We start from the raw sequence: 19,587 nt of genomic DNA, 5'->3' as shown, positions 1-19,587 counted from the left end.
TGCTCGGCGGAAGTGCGAAGGAGCTGCAGTTACCGCGTCTGGCCGCCGGGGGTCGCCAGAGACCCGCCGTGGAAACCAAACATCTCATAGACCCAGACGTTTCTAGCCTGTTTTTGAATGGGGGTACCATCTCTTCTTCCCCTCCTTCATTCCTCCTCCTCTTCTTCCATCTCTCCTTCCCCTCCTTTATCTCTCCTTCATCTGTCCTTCCCCTCCTTCATCTCCCCTTCCCCTCTTCCTCCTCTCCTTCCCCTCTTCCATCTTTCTTCCCATCCTTTATCTCTCCTCCTCTTCTTCCATCGCTCCTTCCCCTCTTCTGTCTCTCCTTCTCCTCTTACATCTCTCCTTTCCCTCTTCCATCTCTCTTCCTCTTCTTTCATCTCTCCTCCCCCTCTTCCTCCTCTCCTCCTCTCTTCCCCCTCTTCCTCTTCCTCTTCCATCCCTCATCCCCCCCAGGAGCCGAGGGCGTCTTGGTTCTGACCCGGTTCCAGAAACTGGTTCCTCGGACGGTGAATTCAGAGACTCGAAGATCAAATATCTTTTATTATGATTTCACACAGAAACAGACTGAGAGACGGTGACGTCGTCTCGGGACATAAATACAGACGGGAAGCAGAAACAGCTGGAGGCCCGGGTGGCTGAGGGTCCGTTTGGGTGGACCCGGTTCTCCTCAGATGCTCCGGATGTTTCTGGTGTTTCAGTCTGAGCTCGTCTTTGATGGGCGGGTTGGTTGGTTCTGAGCGGGTTCTGGTTGGGTCCGGTCCACGGTCCAGGCCGAGAGCCGTGGGAATAAGGAGTTCCTCCATTTCTGCTCCATTTCTGGTCCCGGGTCCACCGGGTCACACGGCGCCACAGAGAGTTCAAACCTGAGCCGCAGCAAAGTTCTTGGATCAGTTTCCTTCCCGTCCTCCCGTCCCGGAGAGCCAAGCCCGGCGCCGGCGAGGAGACGCTTCACGGTCCGGCGGGTCGCCGGGTCGTCCTCTGATCTGCACAAAGAGAAGATAGTTCTTTATTGTCATTATAACTTATGTACAACAAAATTAAAAGTGCTCTCCAGTAGGCATGGGCGGTATGGATTAAAAAATGTATCACGATCATTTCTGGCATTTATCCCGATAACGATAAAAATGACGATAAAAAAAATACCAATTCAACTCCATCTTTTCAACTATAAATCTATCTCGCTCTCAGATCCGCCATGTTTGTTACACAAAAACATATCAACGGGAATTTATCTTTCTTTCTTTCTTTCTTTCTTTCTTTCTTTCTTTCTTTCTTTCTTTCTTTCTTTCTTTCTTTCTTTCTTTCTTTCTTTCTTTCTTTCTTTCTTTCTTTCTTTCTTTCTTTCTTTCTTTCTTTCTTTCAGGCTCATTTCCTTCCTTCCTTCCTTCCTTCCTTCCTTCCTTCCTTCCTTCCTTCCTTCCTTCCTTCCTTCCTTCCTTCCTTCCTTCCTTCCTTCCTTCCTTCCTTCCTTCCTTCCTTCTTTTTTCCCTTCCTTCCTTCTTTCCTCCTGCTCTCTCCTTCCTTCTTCCCATCCTCTTTTCTCCCTTCCTTCCTCCTTTCCTTGTTTTCTCCCTTCCTTCTCCCCTTTCCTTCCTTCCTTCCTTCCTTCCTTCCTTCCTTCCTTCCTTCCTTCCTTCCTTCCTTCCTTCCTTCCTTCCTTCCTTCCTTCCTTCCTTCCTTCCTTCCTTCCTTCACGTACGTTGTGCATGGATTTAACACAGAACCATAAATCAGCTTTACACAAAAACATCATCAACAGGAATTTATCATTTTTACCGTGAGATACAAATTCTTACCGTGGGGAATTTTTTTGACGATTTATCGTGAACGGTAAAATATCGCCCATTCCTACTCTCCAGTCAGCGCATCATATATAAAAAAATAAAATAACTGAAAATAATCCAATAAAATGTCATTTAAAATATAAACAAATAAAATAAATATATATATCTCTAGACACATTCACCCTTCCACATCAACACACGGACCCCACAAGAACCTTCATCAGCATACAATCATTTTTGTTATTGTTATTGCATATTAGCTTCTGTTTTTGTTAAGGGTGGTTATTGCTGTTGGATAAAAGCTGTGTTTGAGGCCACGTTTACACATAGCCGGGTATTTACTAAAACGGATATTTCCCCCTCTACGTTTTGAAAAATATCCTCGTTTACACGAACCCGCATAAATGCACTGTTTAGGTGCTATGAGCATCCAAACCTGCAGGGGGCAGTGTAACGAGAAGATAAAGTCATGCTAGCCAATCAGAATCCTGGAAAAAAACGTCAACAAATGACACGAGTAACTTCCAGTTACTTCCAAGATGAACGAGAGTCTTTTGTTTGGAGTGACAGAGAAGTGGAGTTACTTTTAAGTGTGACTTTAGAATATAAAGCAAGTAAAATACAAGAAAATATTGACGGTGGCCAAACAAATTGTAAACACAGGTCGCACACATGACGCTGGTGACGTTCGTCGCATAATGTGACGTTCTGAAGCCTAAATGTCAGTTTCTCTCCGTTTACAAGCAAACGTGAAGACAGAGTTTTTGAAAATCTCCACTTTGGCCAGAGTCTTCAGAAATGATCGTTTTTGGTGACTTTGAGCTTCGTTTTCGTGTAAACGAACGGCCAAAACGCATGAAAACGCCACCGTTTTTGCTTCGTGTAAACGGGGCCTGAGTCTCTGATATGTCCGCTGCGTTGTTGTCCTCGGCTCGTTATCGAGGGAGGGCTTTTGTTAATTAACGCAGCAACTTCGTTGCACCCGACTTACCGCCCTCAAAGGTCAAATGAGCAGTCACCTTCTTGTTTCCCGGGGCTGATCTCTGGCCAGAAAACAACCTCAGTCAGAGAACTCTGAACTGCATGTGTTAATGTGCACCTAAACCTGAACACTTGCAGGTTTTACAGTAACAATGGTGGCAGCGACGCCTCTTTCCGTTTTCACTGGTGTGTCTGCGATGTTAAACGTTCCAATCTGTGAGATCTATGAGGTCTACATGGACTAAAAACGGCCGTTACCAACTACGATCAGAATCTCACTTCATGCCAAATGAATGAAGACGAATGAAACCTCAGAGGTTCACATACTTTATCTTTGTACTGAACAATAATCGTTTCCGTTCCCGAACTTACAACTGTTGTTGACGGCAAATAAAAACAAGTTGCATAAAACCTGCAAATCAACATGAAATCTCTTTTATTTGCAGAGTTTTCAGGGAAAGTTGAGGTGTTTATTTCTGTTATTTCAGTTATTTTTGTTATTAGGGCACAGTGCGAAGGCCCTATTATTGTATCTGTAGGAATTTTTGTTGTTATTCTTTCTTCCTTCTGACGAAAGGAAGGCCTTTTTGCCCCCCTAAACGTGCCCCAAAAGTCACCAAATTTTGCACTCAAGCCAGGCCTGGCAATAAATTTGATATTTAATGGTTTGCAATAATGGGCGTGGCGAAATGGCTCAACAGCGCTCCCCGGAAAACTTTGTGCCTCAAGCCCCACAATACGGTTTGACGTACATGCACGAAAATCGGTACACACCTGTATCATGTCGCAACTTAAAGAAAAGTCTCTTGGCGCCATGGCCGAAACCGAACAGGAAGTCGGCCATTTTGAACATTTTGAATAGATCTTCGTCATTTTGGCGAGATTTATGCCATTTCTTCGGCCGCTTCAGAGCCCGAACCGTATCGTGCACCCAGGTGTGTTATACATCAAAATGTGCGTCCATCCTGCGATGACGTGCATTATTTTTCTCTTTCAAAAGTGTTACCGTGGCGACTCTAGACACCAAAAAGCGCGCCCCCCTTCATCTGATTGGTCCATATGTGATAGTTCCCCAAAAGTCACCAAATGTTGCATGCAAGCCAGACCTGGTGATAAATTTGATATTTCATGGTTTGCATTAATGGGCATGGCAAGATGGCTCAACAGCGCCCCCTAGAATATTTTTCTCTGCTATAACTTTTGAATGGTTTGAAATAAAGACTCGTGGGTGGTGTCATCAGACTCGGTATTGAGTACTTGACCTTCATTGGCCTGAATTAGCCCCGCCCCTTCTTCTGATTGGTCAATATTTGATAGTCCCTATTTTCTGCTATAACTTTTTAATGGTTTGACATAGAGAGTTGTGGCTGGTGTCATTTCTGATATGCTTATGGGGGGCGGTGGCCGTGAGTGCGAGGGCCCGTTCTTCGCTGCTTGCAGCTTTGATTTCAATTATTTTTGTTATTTCCTTAAACCGTTTGTCTCTTTGGGGTTAGTTGCGTCTCCGGAGGGCCGTGGCGCCGGTGCGGGGTCTCCGGTACGGAGCCTGAAGCTTGCTCTTATTTGGGCTGACACCGGCGGCTCCAGATATCTCCCAGCATGCTTTGCTGCGGACCGTCTGGGACGTTACCTCTCACTGGGGCGGCCTCTCGGCGCCGCCGTTGAGATGGCCTCCTTCGTAGTCCAGCTGGCACAGGATCATGTTGTTCTTCAGGAAGAACTTGTCTCCCACGCAGAATCTGCAGGGAGAAATGAGATGATGAAACCGAGCCCTGGCCGGACCGGTGCTGAGGCCTGAGGTCCCGTGGGGCCTCCAGAGGCCCGTTTTCACGCATCCATCAGCCGCGGCGGCGGCGGCCTGATTAAACCTCCTGGAGGCACTGACTCCCTCACCCCGGCGCCGGGTAAAGTGCTGGTAACGAGCGCTGAGATAAGTCAGCTGGACTGGATGTTAAAATTATGTTAATACTAAGGTATCAAAGAATATTTTTGTTTTGAACAAAGTAAAACATGTTTTAGATTATAAGACAATGCAAATTTTGTATTGCTCACTTATTTTGCCTTATTTTAGTTATTGTGTCAAAGTTTGGGGGAATACATACACAACAAATATCAAGCCTTTGTTTATACATAAAAAGGAGGCAAGAGAACACACCAATGGACTCTTTATCAATGCAGGATTAATTAAACTTAAAGATATTGTTGAGTTACAGGCTTTATTAGTTATGTTCAAGGCAAAAGGCAGAATATTGCCTGAAAATATAATATAAAAAAATAAAAAATATAATATAATATATAATATATATTTTTTGTGTTTAGTTCAGAAAATAAGGACCATAGGAGGAAATTTGATTTTAAACATCCGTTTGCACGAACCACTTTAAAACAAATGTGTATTTCAGTATGTGGTGTAAAATTATGGAACTCCTTAACAATTGATTTAAAGGATTGTAAAAATATTCACCAGTTCAAGAAATGGTATAAAGACAACACAATCAGACAATATGAATTTAACGGGTAAAATATCTTTTGTTATTTTTTTTGTTTTTGGTGTTGTTGGTGAGTTAGTGTGTATGTTTTCTTATTTTTTGTTTTGTTTTGTTTAGTTTTTTTCATTATTTTTTTTGGTATTATATAAGCAGTGACTGTTGAACAGACGGACAGACCATCTTCATATGTATTGTTTTATTTTTTTTGAGAAAGGGGCTTTCTTCTTCTTGCCCCTTTTCGATCATGGAATGGAACATTTATTTATTTTTTATTTTTTATTTATTTATTCACACTCACACATGTGAATTGGTCTCCTGGAGAAGCTATCAAAAGCTTATGGTAGGAGCCAATGAACATACATAGTAGGCAGGAATACATACATGCACTTGCACTTAATACACATATAACACAACAAAACAACATGCATATTATACTAGACTACCACTTACATGCAACATATCACATTACAAACACTTAACATGAAACATTTTGTGGTCCCGGAGTGTACGTTTATATATATGAGCTTAACAATTGATTCTTTAACTGCCCTTTAAATATGGAGATGGACTGTGACTTTTTAAGGCTGATCATTCAGCTCATTCCAAATCTGTGGTCCCCGACACACAACACTCATACTTGTTCGCACAAGTTTACGTTTTTTCCCTATAATAAGGTGTTTATGTGTAGTTTTGTGGGTGTGCTGGGGAACGGAGATTGGGATGAGTTGAGTTAGTCTGGGATTCAAACCTGAGACCACCTGATATATTGTAAATGCATTATGGAAGTAGTTATATTCTTTGAGGCGAAGAATACCATAGTGGGCAAACAGATGTTGACTAGGTGAGTTAAATTCAGTCCAAGAGATGGCACGGATAATTTTTTTCTGTAAAACTTGGGGTAAGTATTACACCAAATAATATTGCAGTAATTTAAATGAGGTTCAAACAAGGTTTTATTAGGAGTGAGAAGGGCAGAGCGTGGAAGCAGGTGTCTCAGTTTGAAAAACAGACCGACATATTTAGATAGTTTCTCCACAAGGTGATCTATATGATATTTAAAATTTAGACAGTCAACATGTATGTGAACTACCATTTGAAATTGAAATTGAAATTGAAATATTGAAATTGAAATGGACCTCCCGGCTAACTGCCCCCTGACCTCACCTCTGGCGGCAGAGCTGGCAGGCGAAGCAGTCGAGGTGGTAGACGTTGTCTCTGGCTCTCATCACCATCTCGAAGGCCGGGATCAGCTTAGTGCAGGCGGCGCAGTTCCCCGTCACCCCGAACAGCCTGCAGGGGGGAGAGGGGGGGCGTTACGTTTCCATGACAACCGTTCAGTACCTCATCAGGTGAGATGATGCGAGGCAACTGAGTTATGTCTAACTGGGGGCGTCGTCTTCTGATTGGCTGCTGGGACAGCCAATCACAAGCTGTCGTCACTTTTCTACTTTGCAAACAACTCTGCTGCTAGTCCTGGTTTCAGTTCTACTAGTCCTGGTTTCAGTTCTACTAGTCCTGGTTTCAGTTCTACTAGTCCTGGTTTCAGCTCTACTAGTCCTGGTTTCAGTTCTACTAGTCCTGGTTTCAGTTCTACTAGTCCTGGTTTCAGGTTTACTAGTCCTGGTTTCAGTTCTACTAGTCCTGGTTCCAGTTCTACTAGTCCTGGTTTTATTCTACTAGTCCTGGTTTCAGCTCTACTAGTCCTGGTTTCAGCTCTACTAGTCCTGGTTTCAGTTCTACTAGTCCTGGTTTCAGGTCTATTAGTCCTGGTTTCAGTTCTACTAGTCCTGGTTTCAGGTTTACTAGTCCTGGTTTCAGTTCTACTAGTCCTGGTTTCAGTTCTACTAGTCCTGGTTTCAGGTCTACTAGTCCCGGTTTCAGTTCTACTAGTCCTGGTTTCAGGTTTACTAGTCCTGGTTTCAGTTCTACTAGTCCTGGTTTCAGTTCTACTAGTCCTGGTTTCAGTTCTACTAGTCCTGGTTTCAGTTCTACTAGTCCTGGTTTCAGTTCTACTAGTCCTGGTTTCAGATCCGCTGGTCCTGGTTTCAGATCCGCTGGTCCTGGTTTCATCTTACTGGTAATAATAATCATACTGGTAATTAATCATACTGGTCGTGTAAATAATGATGGGATGAACTAAGTTCTGTGATTCAGCTGCTTGTTGATCCTTCAGCCACATTAATGGGACTCTGGAGGACGCCGGGGCTGATAGGCTGGATGTGGGGGAGGAAGACGAGGGGAGGAAGACGAGGGGAGGAAGACGAGGGGAGGAAGACGAGGGGAGGAAGACGAAGGGAGGAAGACCAGGGGAGGAAGACGAAGGGAGGAAGACGAGGGGAGGAAGACGAGGGGAGGAAGACGTGGGGAGGAAGACGAGGGGAGGAAGACGAGGGGAGGAAGACGAGGGGAGGAAGACGAGGGGAGGAAGACGAGGGGAGGAAGACGAGGGGAGGAAGACGAAGGGAGGAAGACGAGGGGAGGAAGACGAGGGGAGGAAGACGAGGGGAGGAAGACGAGGGGAGGAAGACGAGGGGAGGAAGACGTGGGGAGGAAGACGAGGGGAGGAAGACGAGGGGAGGAAGACGAAGGGAGGAAGACGAGGGGAGGAAGACGAGGGGAGGAAGACGAGGGGAGGAAGACGAGGGGAGGAAGACGAGGGGAGGAAGACGTGGGGAGGAAGACGAGGGGAGGAAGACGAGGGGAGGAAGACGTGTAGCTGGTTGGTCAGACAAAGAAGCAGAAAACTGAAAGATGAAGAAACAGAACCCTAAAAGGAAAAGTGAAAAGAGTCTGACTTCAGTCCCAAACATGGTGGTGGAGGATTCCTGCTCCTCTCAGTCGTCTCCTTGTGGGTTTGAGACGTCACAGCTCTTCAGCTGGACTTGTGTGGAGGAAACGAAGAGGAAACGAGCACAAGACAGCCCAGACGAGCACCCTCCTCCACCACCAGGGGGTCTGAGGAGGTTCTGCTGGATTCCTCCAGATCTGGGGCCAGATTCACCAACATGTTCTTAAGAACCATCTTAAGAAATGTCTTAAGATCTAAAATTAAGAAGTTCATAAGAAAGTTCTTAAGTGCAATTCCCCAAAATTTTCTTAAGAACCGTCTTAAGAACTGTCATTTCTTACGAATTTCTTATTTTTCCTACTTAAGAACTTCTTAAAATATGTCATTGCATTGCACGCGCCGACAAACAATATATATATATATATATATATATATATATATATATATATATATATATATATATATATATATATATATATATATATAATATATTATATATACAGGTAGTTTGCGTCTTAACCGTGAGTCACTCACTAAACATGGAGAAGGAGAAAAAGAGATGCAGGAACTTTTCAAGGTTATGGTGGATGAGATTAATGTGCGAAAAAAAATACTATTGGGGAAAATGAATAATAATGAACTACCACGCTAACTAACATGCTAACAAACAGTTAACAGGATCTTTGTGTAATTAATTACAAAGTATATCCTCAAACTATGACCTACTAGTCTAAACTTGTCTAATACGTGTTAAAAAAGGTGATTTAGAGGCTTATTATTATTATTATTATTATTATTATTATTGTTATTATTATTATTATTATTATTATTATTATTATTATTATTACCTTTTCACAGAAGAAATTTTAAGACAGGTCAAGGTTGTCTTAAAGTTAAGAAAAAAGTCAAGAACAAATTTGAGAACTTTTATTTCAAGAACCATTTATTCTTAGGTTTTTTCTTAAGAAGAAACTTAAGAAGAAAGTTGAGAAAATACTTAAGAACTTTTTTGGAGAATATGACTTCTTCTCTTTTTTTTCTTAAGACTGAACTTAGGAAAAAAATGACACTTAAGAAGATTTTTTTTCTTAAGAATGTTTTGTGAATCCGGCCCCTGGTTCTGAACATGAAGACCAGACATGTCCACGTTGGTCTCATGAGTCCAGAGGACCTGGTTCTAAAGCTCTGCTGGTTCAGATGCAGGTTTGTGGACCTCAGTCAAGAAGAGGTTTTCTACTGGAAACTCATCCAAACAAACCGTCCAGTCCTGGTCCGGTCGTCTCTTAACTGTCCTGCCATGGACTATGCAACATGCTCAGTGAGACTCTGATTCTGAGACTTTTCTGATTCTACGAGGCCGAACCTTGGGTCAGGTCCGCTGGGATGGAACCATTGACTACTTTTACATGCAGTCAATCGGGTTATTGCTAATATTCCAGTTACTGAAACATTGGGAATAATCTGTTTACATGTGTGAGCCAACAGGGTTATCCCTGTTTACATGGTAATAATTGGGATATCTGGATCAAACCAGCGACGCACGGAGAACGTCATGACGTAATTCCCGTCATTTCCACTTCTTCTTCCTGTATCCAAATTCAAAACAACAACAATGACTACGTTTACATGCAGTCAAAATTCAGGTTATTGCGAATATTCCGGTTACCGAAACATTCGGAATATTCCTTTTACATGCGTGAACAAACAGGGTTATCCCTGTTTACATGGTAATTAATCATTCGGGATATCCCGATCAAACCAGCGACGCACGGAGAACGTGATGACGCAATTACCGTCATTTCCGCTTCTTCTTCCTGTATCCAAATTCAAAACAAATGCTGCTTCGTGCAACTTTTCTCTCTCCTTCTTGTAAATCTTCTATCCCGGTACTTTCTACCGTCTACAAATGCAAAAATGTTCATATCTTTCATTACATTTATGAAGTGATTAGTCTCCTCCTGGTCTTGAGTTTCTCCATGTTTATCCTGGACTCAAAAGACCAAGATTCCTTGCGAAAAGAACCTTGTGATGGAGATATCCAGACGTTTACATGACCAAATATTCGGAAAGGAGTAACCCAGGGGTCATATTCGGGTTTTTAAAAACCGAAATATGAAGAAATTCCAGTTATTCCAAGGGGTTATTGGTGTTTACATGGCCGTGCGCAACCGGGTTATTGCTAATATTATGGTTAGAAAAGGGTTATTGCATGGAAACGTAGTCATTGAACTCCTAATGGATTGGAAAAGGTTTCATGCTCCTTTGCAGACTGATTAGTGCATCTGCAGTTGCGTCTTCATGAGCATTGCTGATGTCTTCCCCTCTTGGTATTATGTTTAAAACACAGCTGGATTCTCCAGACGTGCAAAGAGTCATGAGCTTTTACGGAGGTCTGCAGGCCTGCTGATGATCCCGGCTGCAGCCTACCACCTTACATCATATAGGGGGTACTTAGTACTGCCCACATTTGTAGTTTTTTTTTATCTTTTCATAAATAATTGCACAGTGAAGAACATTATAGGTTGTCCATGTGAGGCTGCTTCTGCGTGAGACTTTGACCTGGTTCAGTAAAACGAGCTTAATTACATTTTCTGACGAGTCTGACAGCCGGTCCCCCACATTCCTCTGAAGGCAGTTTAACTACCTGGGAACCTTCTGGTTCCCTCCTCCGGCTGGCCGGTCAGCCCACACACGGATTCACCTCTGCTTCACCTCCGGCAGGACCAACTAACAGCTGCTCTCCATACCAGAGACCTGGAACCAGAGACCTGGAACCAGGACTAGTAGACCTGAAACCAGAGACCTGAAACCAGAGACCTGGAACCAGGACTAGTAGAAACCACGACTAGTAGAACTGAAACCAGGACTAGTAGAAACCAGGACTAGTACACCTGAAACTGCTTTGACCGGTGCTGAGGACCAGAACTCTGAGGAACCAGAACTGTGAAGAACAGTGAACTTTATTTTTTGAGTGGGGAACCCACATTCATTGTTTATTTTGGCGGGTTGTTTTGTTGTTTTTGGGATGGTTTTGAGTTAATGTATTTTCTTTTATTCCATACTTGAGTAAACAGTGTGGAACAGAACAGAATTGAAGCTAATGGTGCACCTGACATAAGCTAACTAAGCTGAAGTCATTGTTTATATTTTTTTGTTAATTTGAATTCCAATACTTGAAGAAAGTTTATTATTTACGTGGCCATATTTATTTTTCAACGTTTGAGTAATTTAATTTGTGTTTTTTCTAATACACGGTATCTAAACTGAAGCCATCTGCCTCTGTGTCTTCATTCATTGTGCATCATACGTGTTCTCCTCGGCTGAATCTAGTCTTCTGAGGTTACTAGCCTATCTCTAGCTATTTGCTGCATTTTATTTCAGTAGTTACAGCCAAATATATGCTACACAGGACTAGAAGACCTGAAACCAGGACTAGTAGACCTGGACTAGTAGAAGCCAGGACTAGTAGAGCTGAAACCAGGACTAGTAAACCTGAATCAGGACTAGTAGAACCTGAATCAGGACTAGTAGAACTGAAACCTGGACTAGTAGAACCTGAATCAGGACTAGTAGAACTGAAACCAGGACTAGTGGAACTGAAACCAGGACTAGTAGAACTGAAACTAGGACTAGTAGAGCTGGAACCAGGACTAGTAGAACTGAAAACAGGACTAGTAGAACTGAAACCAGGACTAGTAAACCTGAAACCAGGACTAGTAGAACTGAAACCAGGACTAGTAGAACTGGAACCAGGACTAGTAGAACTGAAAACAGGACTAGTAGAACTGAAACCAGGACTAGTAAACCTGAAACCAGGACTAGTAGAACTGAAACCAGGACTAGTAAACCTGAAACCAGGACTAGTAGAACTGAAACCAGGACTAGTGGACCTTAAACCAGGACTAGTAGAACTGAAACCAGGACTAGTAGAACTAGAACCAGGACTAGTAGACCTGAAACCAGGACTAGTTGAACTGGAACCAGGACTAGTAGAACTGAAACCAGGACTAGTAGAACTGAAACCAGGACTAGTAGAACTGAAACCAGGACTAGTAGAACTGAAACCAGCCGGCCGAGCAGCCGGTCGGAGGAGGGAAACGCAGGAATGTATATTCCACAAGTGAGGATAACAAATGCAAGCGTCATCAGACCGGCGAGCAGCGCGGGAACAAAAGCGGGTCCTAATTAACAGAATGTTCTGATCTAACGAGCCCGAGTCCTTCACGGCACCTGGTGGGTTTTTTCCTTCTCCTTAACGAGAGTACGGAGCTCGATGCTAATTCTCCACTAATGGTCCAATTAAAAAAAATCACATGGTTTTAATCCCGCTCTTCAAAGGCTTTTGGACCGGGCCCCGGCGCTGATGAGGAAAACAGGAGGCAATCAGGCCAATTTAACTGTCAGAAGGGGTTTTGGTCTCTTAAGTGCAGCGCGGCTAATGAGCGACTTAGCCCCAACCAGATCCAGCTGGAGCATGAGACCAACACATGAGCTCAGCAATGTGGCGGAGGAATCAGGAGTTCTGCTGCTGACCCCGCACCGCACGTCGTTACTGCAGCCAGTAAACGTGGGCTTCACGGCCCCCCCAGGGCCCCCCCCAGGGCCCCCTCGAGGGCCGTTAGCAGGACGCTTAAATGTGTCTGAAAGTCGTCAAGATTCATGGAGGGAACCCACTTGCAGAGCTTTTCTGTATCTCTGTGTGTGGCAACATGCTGGCAGGAGATGACTCCGCCCACGGAGGAGGCGGAGCCTCTTGGAACTGCACAGTTAGCACATGCTAGCTATTTTAGCTCCTAAATTAATGCTGATAAATCTGTAGTTTTGTCCTCGATTAAGATGTTGTTGAAACCGCAGTTGAAACGAGATGGATGGATGGAAGGACGAATGGATGGATGGAAGGACGAATGGATAGACGGACGGATGATTGAATGGATGGACGAATGGATGGATGGATGAACGGACGGATGGATAGATGATGGATGGATGAATGGATGGATGGATGATAGATGGACGAGTAGATGGATGGATGGATGGATGGATGGATGGATGGATGGATGATAGATAGATGGATGGATGGATGGACAGATGGATGGATGGATGGATGGATGGATGGATGGACGGACGGACGGACGGACGGACGGATGATGGATGATGGACGGATGGACGGATGGATGGATGAATGGATGAATGGATGGATGATAGATGGATGGATGGATGGATGGATGGATGATAGATGGATGGATGGATGGATGGATGGATGGATGGATGGATGGATGGATGAATGGATGATAGATGGATGGATGGATGGATGGATGGATGGATGGATGGATAATGGATGGATGGATGGATGGATAATGGATGGATGGATGATAATGGGCGATTACAAAAGATTTAACAAATAACTGTGAAAACAAAAACTACAAAATCGTCTCTTCTGCCGTCCGGGACAACTGCTGGTTTATTCAGCGCTACGCTAACGAATGCCCGTCTCTGTTTCCTGACCTTTAACCTTTAAATCAGTCCCTGTCTGGAGGAGACGATGGGAGGTAAAACGAGTGCAGTGATGGAGCATCACATCACGTCAACATTCATGTTCTCTTCTCAAAGAAAAAGAGCAACAATGTGTGAACATGAATTAAAAACTTTAGAGAAGGAGAAGCTTCGTCGGTTGATAATGGTGACGTCCTGGCGTCACTTCTTCTTCTTCACTTCTTCAACAACGACTCCAAACCAAGTAAAAGCTCAGCAGCTGCATTCATCCTCTCAGACGGTGCCAGTGTCCTGCTGACGGCATCGTTAGTTCATCTTTATCCAGTTCAGCTCCAGCTCGTTATGTTTGGAAGAACATTAGTTTTCATTCCTTTCATAGATAGCTGAAATATCTATCGTCTGGTAAAAATGTAACCCAAGTTGCCGAATCACACTTTTCTGTGCTTCCTGACTTCCTGCACAGGTATTATTAGGAATTTTTTTCTTAGATGTGATCACAGTTTAAAATTAAAAAAAAAAAAACGCAGGAAATACATGGTGATGGAAGGCTTTTTCTGCTGAGTTTTTTCTAATATCAGCTCTCTATGACATCACAGAGGGTGGAATGTCCTTATATGGTCATATTCTCAACAGCTTCAACGGTCGTTCTAAAAGCAGAATAAGGCTCAGCGGATGGAATTTATTTTGAGGCCAGAATTACAACTATTTATTTAAGTATTTTATTTCTTCCATCATCTTCACAGAGGATTGTTTTCTGAGTAATGCTAAGAGCACCACTGGAGGTGCAGGAAACTACCCAGAAAACATGAAAACGTCTGTCTAACTGACGAACGGAGTTTTATTTTTTTAAACATTGGCTCTCTGTGATGTCATAGAGGGCGGAGCCTCCTTATATGGTCACGTCCTCCAGGCAGTGAGCATCAACACGAGCAGGAGCCTCAGCTGTCTTTTCATCCCTGATGCATCTGCTAGTACTTCCTGCTAAGTCATTTACTTTTATCAGTAAAGAAATGTGTTTAATGTTTGTTTTGTGAAGTTTCGAAACGTACGTTGCTGAATTTTTGAGGGCAAAATACTTGATTTCCCAAGTGTTCAAAACTCCTCCTTCTGGACAGTTTTTTCACAACGCTGGTTCTCTATGATGTCATAGAGGGTGGAGCTTCTTTTGTTTGTGTTTTCCCTCCTGGAGCTAGATATACTTTTGTTTCCAAGATTTCTCCAAAGAAATGCGTTTTTGGTTGTGAAAGTTGCCTGATCGGCTCAGGGGAAGCGTTTTGCATTTCCAGACCAACAACGGGGGGAATGTTTGTTTTTTACGCCACATCTTGCAGGACTGTTAAGAACAAACCCCAGAACAGAAAGAAACCCAAAAAACAGTAGTCATGTGCAATCGTGAGTCATTAGCCCCGCCATTTGACCAATCAGACGACAAATGAACCTCTCCTTTTGATTCTTTGTCGGTCTGAAATAGTGACAGGCTTGTGGACTTGTGCTGGGCACAAAGCCCCCCTAAGCTACTCTAGCGCTACCAGAGATTAAACTTAGATAACGAAAGAACGGCTACTTTAATTAGTGCAGCCGGACCTCGGTAACCCGCTCCGACAGATAGATTACCGACTGATTGTGAAGCTTTACCTCAGGTAGTCTCTGCGGCAGAGGATGAGGTTGGCCCGGGTGTAGAGGGTGGAGCCCACCTGGCCCAGGCGGCAGTCGCAGCAGGCGCACTTCAGGCAGTCCTCGTGCCAGAACCGGTCCAGGGCCTGCAGCATGAAGCGGTCCCGGATCTTCCCGTTGCAGCCGGCGCAGCCTCGGGGCTTCTCTCTGGACTGGAGCGACACCACAGACACACCTGGCAGGAAATGGGGACACAGGGTTGAGAATCAGCTCCTTAGAGTCCCGCTAAAGCTTGAGTTATGGTCCTGCGTCAAAACGACTGCGTGCCTACGGTGTGTGGTACGCCCTCGACGCAGACCACACGCCGTCACTGACGCCGTCACTGACGCCGTCACTGACGCCGTCCCTGACGCCGTCCCTGACGCCGTCCCTGACGCCGTCACTGACGTGCACCTCCCGAAAATTGTAACTACGCGTCGAGGCGATGCAGACCACACGCAGATGGAGAGGGCTGTGATTGGTTCGCTTGGAAGCAACGCATTTTCGGTTTCCGGTTTCCGGTTTGAAGCAGTAGTGAACTTTCAGCGCTCTTTTCTTCGTGTATGTGTGATTTTTTTACTTTGTTTTTTTGCACAATAGTTGTCCTTATCTCTTTGATTCACTGTGACCGGAAAAAATCGGATAAACCATTCAGGAAAAGATCGCGAATTAGCGGTCACGGGGGGTATTGCACCGCGGCGAAATGGAGTGACGGAGAAGTCCGAAGGATTCACGACGGCGTCTCAGTGACGGCGTGTGCTCTGCGTTGGTTTGACGCAGAACCATAATTCAGGCTTAAGTCCCTCAATGTCCCAATAAAGCTAGACCTGAAACCTGACAAAGAACTGGCTCCGGTCCAGAAGAACCGGGGATGTTTTTCATAGGTTTGATTTCACAATGAAGGAAGGAAACATCCGGAGATGCACTCTGTGGTGCGTTTTTTAGGCTCAAGATATCAATGTAATAAACTGTTATTTGTTACAAAAACTAAATAACAGACCCATCAGCAAGCCCCGCCCCCCTCGGCTACTAATTGGAGCATCTGAGTGGAGACCTGGTCCCAAGATGTTCGGGACCAGGTCTCCACTCAGACCGGCCACCTTGACCGAGGTCATGAATGTACCAAATCTAAAAATAGATGGAAGAGATCCGGTTGGTGATACAGGGTTTACAGACGTCTCGTCTTACTGTCGTCATAGTAACGGACCACAACGTCCAGGGTCAACACCATCGCCGGGGACGACTGGGTTCGTTTTAATCAGGCTCATTAAGAGACGATAACTTCTCTCTTCAGCGACCCAAAGGTCCGTGTCTGGCGCTCGGCAGCTCCGTAATCTGAGCTAAGCTCATTGATCGCGGCGCTAACGAGTTGGTTTATCAGAGACTCAGCGAGTTTCTACGTAACGACTGAGTAGATAAGTTCAGGAACCGCTAGCAGAGTTAAAACCGTACTTCAACATAATCTCCATAAACCACACGAGCCGTCCGAAGGTGGAAACTACAGAAGTCCCAGTTCGGTTCCCTGTGGAACTGATACTCAACAGCCATTGGTTCATCTGTGTTCGAGGTGCGGGGCTTAGTGATGGGTCAATTCTGCACCAGCAGCAATGAATTATTGTACACCAGGAATCAAATTCCAGATAAAAGAGAATAAACAAATAAAATGTAGCAGCTGAAACTGAACAGATTTATTTATCTGAACTAGCAAAGAAAACTTGGTCCCGGGAACCCGGTCCCGTAGTTTAGCACCAGGCAAGGTCTTGCTTCTTTCAGCAAGACAATGCTAAACCTCAGACCACGTCCATCACAACCTAGAAGAGTCCAGGTCCTGAACTGTCCCGGCTGCAGTCTGGACCTTCCACCGAAGGAGGATCTGGGACTTTCTGAGCAGAACCAGGACTGCAGAACCAGGACTTTCTGAGCAAGTTCAGGACCGCTGAGCAGATCCAGGACTTTCTGATCAGATCTGGGACTGCTGAGCAGAACCAAATCTACTGAGCAGATCCAGGACTTTCTGAAAAGATCTAGGATCTAGTCCCACATCAGACCAGAACGGGACAACATTCCTCTCCCAGAACTCCCCAGACGTGACCCGGCTGTAAATATCACATAACTTTTATGGTCATCAAGGGCATAGGTTTGCATAGGGACGGTAGGGACATAACACTACCAACTTTTCAGGAGGCTCAAATTGTCCCCACCAACTTTTAAGCAACCTTATTTGCATTATATAATGAGTTCAGATATATAGGTAATTTAGATTGTCTTCCCAAATGTTGTAAGGATAGAATTGACCCTACCATTATTAAGTGAATTATTTTCATTATGTTCAGACTTACATTTACCCCTTTTCACTGAATTGCTGAATTTGCCGGTCCATTTTTTTCCTCAAATGCAGTTTGATTGGCTAATGACTTGTTCAAATATTGCAATTTAAATTGCTAATAAAATCCTGGAATATTCTGGAAGTTTTCAAAATGTTTCTTTAGTAGTTTTTGAAAACAAAGGTTTGAATCATACCGTGTATTAGGTGAACCAATACACCAGAAAGTTAGTATAAGTCAATACAGATTTATTTTGCATTGATCATTTAGCCTATCAATTAATTAGGTTCATATTCGTGACAAATGTAGCCCTGACCCCCGTTCACCCAATCTGTTTGGTCTTATTAATGTCCCGTCCCCAGCAAAAAGTGTAGATGCAGGTTATGCTGTTATATCGGCCCTACCAATGATGAGACCAAACTGGTCATCAACCTCTAAACTTCTCTTTTCCTGAAACGGACCATGTCCTCGGGTGAAACACGAGAAATGTTTTCATTAAGAGTAAAACATTGATCACAGTCTGTTTGTGTTTCATTCAAACTTCTACATTCAAACATTGAAACTAGTCGGAGATGCTGAACAGGTGTTGTGCCAAAAAGTGATTGCCTGCCAGAATCTGATTTCTCACCTGAAAATGGGTCTTTTCACCTGCCAAAAATGGATTGAAGGCCAAATACAGTTAATGAAAGGTTGTTTTCTACCTAAATATGATTTGATCTCATTCTTGAGCTTCATAATATAAACACTAGAGCTCACAGGATTGCTTTTAACTCTTTTAAAGGACCATTACAACACAGAATAGGCATTTTCACCTGCCAAAAATTGATTGAAGGCCAAATACAGTTAATGAAAAGTTGTTTCTGCGTAAATATCTCATTCTTGAGCTTCATAATCTGAAAATCTGACGTTTTAGTGTTTACTCTACGTTACATTAACGTAAAGACTCCAATCCTGACCTTATGTGTCACATTAACGCACATCCTAAGTAACTTTCGTACAGACTCATATCCGGCACTTTAAAAACCTCATATTTCTGTTTATACATTTTATTTTATCTCTTATTTGCTTTTATATTTGTATTGTCTTGCACCAATCACCACAACAAATTCCTTGTGTGTGTTAACAAACTTGGCAATAAACCCTTTTCTGATTCTGATTCTGATATTATGAAGCTCAAGAATTAGATCAAATCATATATAGGTAGAAACAACCTTTCATTAACTGTATTTGGCCTTCAATCAATTTTTGGCAGGTAAAAAGACCCATTTTCATGGGAGAAATCAGATTCTGGCAGGCAATCACTTTTTGGCACGACACCGGTCCATCACTCGGACCACGTGACCGGTCCCACCTGAGCGCATTACTCAGGTGCGCTGCAGAAGTTCAGACACACGTCAAACCCGGGGTCCGGGGTTACTCACTGTCCTCCTGGTCCAGCACCATCCTTCAGTCCTGCAGGGACTCCGAGCAGGGGAAACCGGGACCAGGTCCCGGAGCGGCGGTCCGACCCGCAGAGACTCAAAGTTCGGCTGCGGTCCTCATCGTCCCGGAGGGGGTCGGGGAGGGAAACACACGATCTCTTTCTCTTTTTATTCTCGAGATAGTGAAGAGACACGCACCCCGGGATGGGGGGGAGCCGTGCGCACGGGTCTCACCTTGCACAAAGGAGACCAGGGATCCGGTTCCAGGGATTTGCGTTCTGGTACCAGAGATCTGAGTCCTGAAACCAGGGATCTGAGTCTTGGTTCCAGGGATCTGCGTCCTGGGATCAGGGTTTTGCGTTCTGGGATCAGGATTTTGAGTCCTGAAACCAGAGATCTGAGTCCTGAAACCAGGGATCTGAGTCCTGAAACCAGGGATCTGCGTCCTGAGACCTGAGTCTTGGGATCTGCGTCCTCAGATCAGGGATCTGCGTCCAGGGATCTGAGTCCTGAAACCAGAGATCTGAGTCCTGAAACCAGGGACCTGAGTCCTCGGATCTGGGATCCGCGTCCTGGAATCAGGGTTTTGCGTCCTGGAATCAGAGATCTGCGTCCTAAGATCAGGTTTCTGCGTCCTGAGACCAGGGATCCGCG

The 19,587-nt window shown here is 44.3% G+C and overlaps 1 protein-coding gene across 1 annotated transcript; it reads right to left on the bottom strand.

Moving 5' to 3' along the window:
• Nucleotides 1-4,401: 4,401 nt before the first annotated feature.
• Nucleotides 4,402-19,209, bottom strand: LOC133444583 (rhombotin-1-like). The gene is made up of 4 exons (XM_061722427.1): nt 18,934-19,209; nt 15,171-15,384; nt 6,422-6,547; nt 4,402-4,507 (listed from the first exon to the last, which is right to left on the bottom strand). The coding sequence occupies exons 1-4, from the start codon at nt 18,953-18,955 to the stop codon at nt 4,402-4,404; spliced, it is 468 nt and encodes a 155-aa protein (XP_061578411.1). The 5' UTR covers nt 18,956-19,209.
• Between the last annotated feature and the right edge of the window lie 378 nt (nt 19,210-19,587).

The sequence above is a fragment of the Cololabis saira genome, chromosome 5, assembly GCF_033807715.1.
Source record: "Cololabis saira isolate AMF1-May2022 chromosome 5, fColSai1.1, whole genome shotgun sequence".
Classification (NCBI taxonomy): Eukaryota; Metazoa; Chordata; class Actinopteri; order Beloniformes; family Belonidae; genus Cololabis; species Cololabis saira.
The sequence above is the reverse complement of the archived record's forward strand: the minus strand, read 5'-3'. Positions and strand labels throughout refer to the sequence as shown.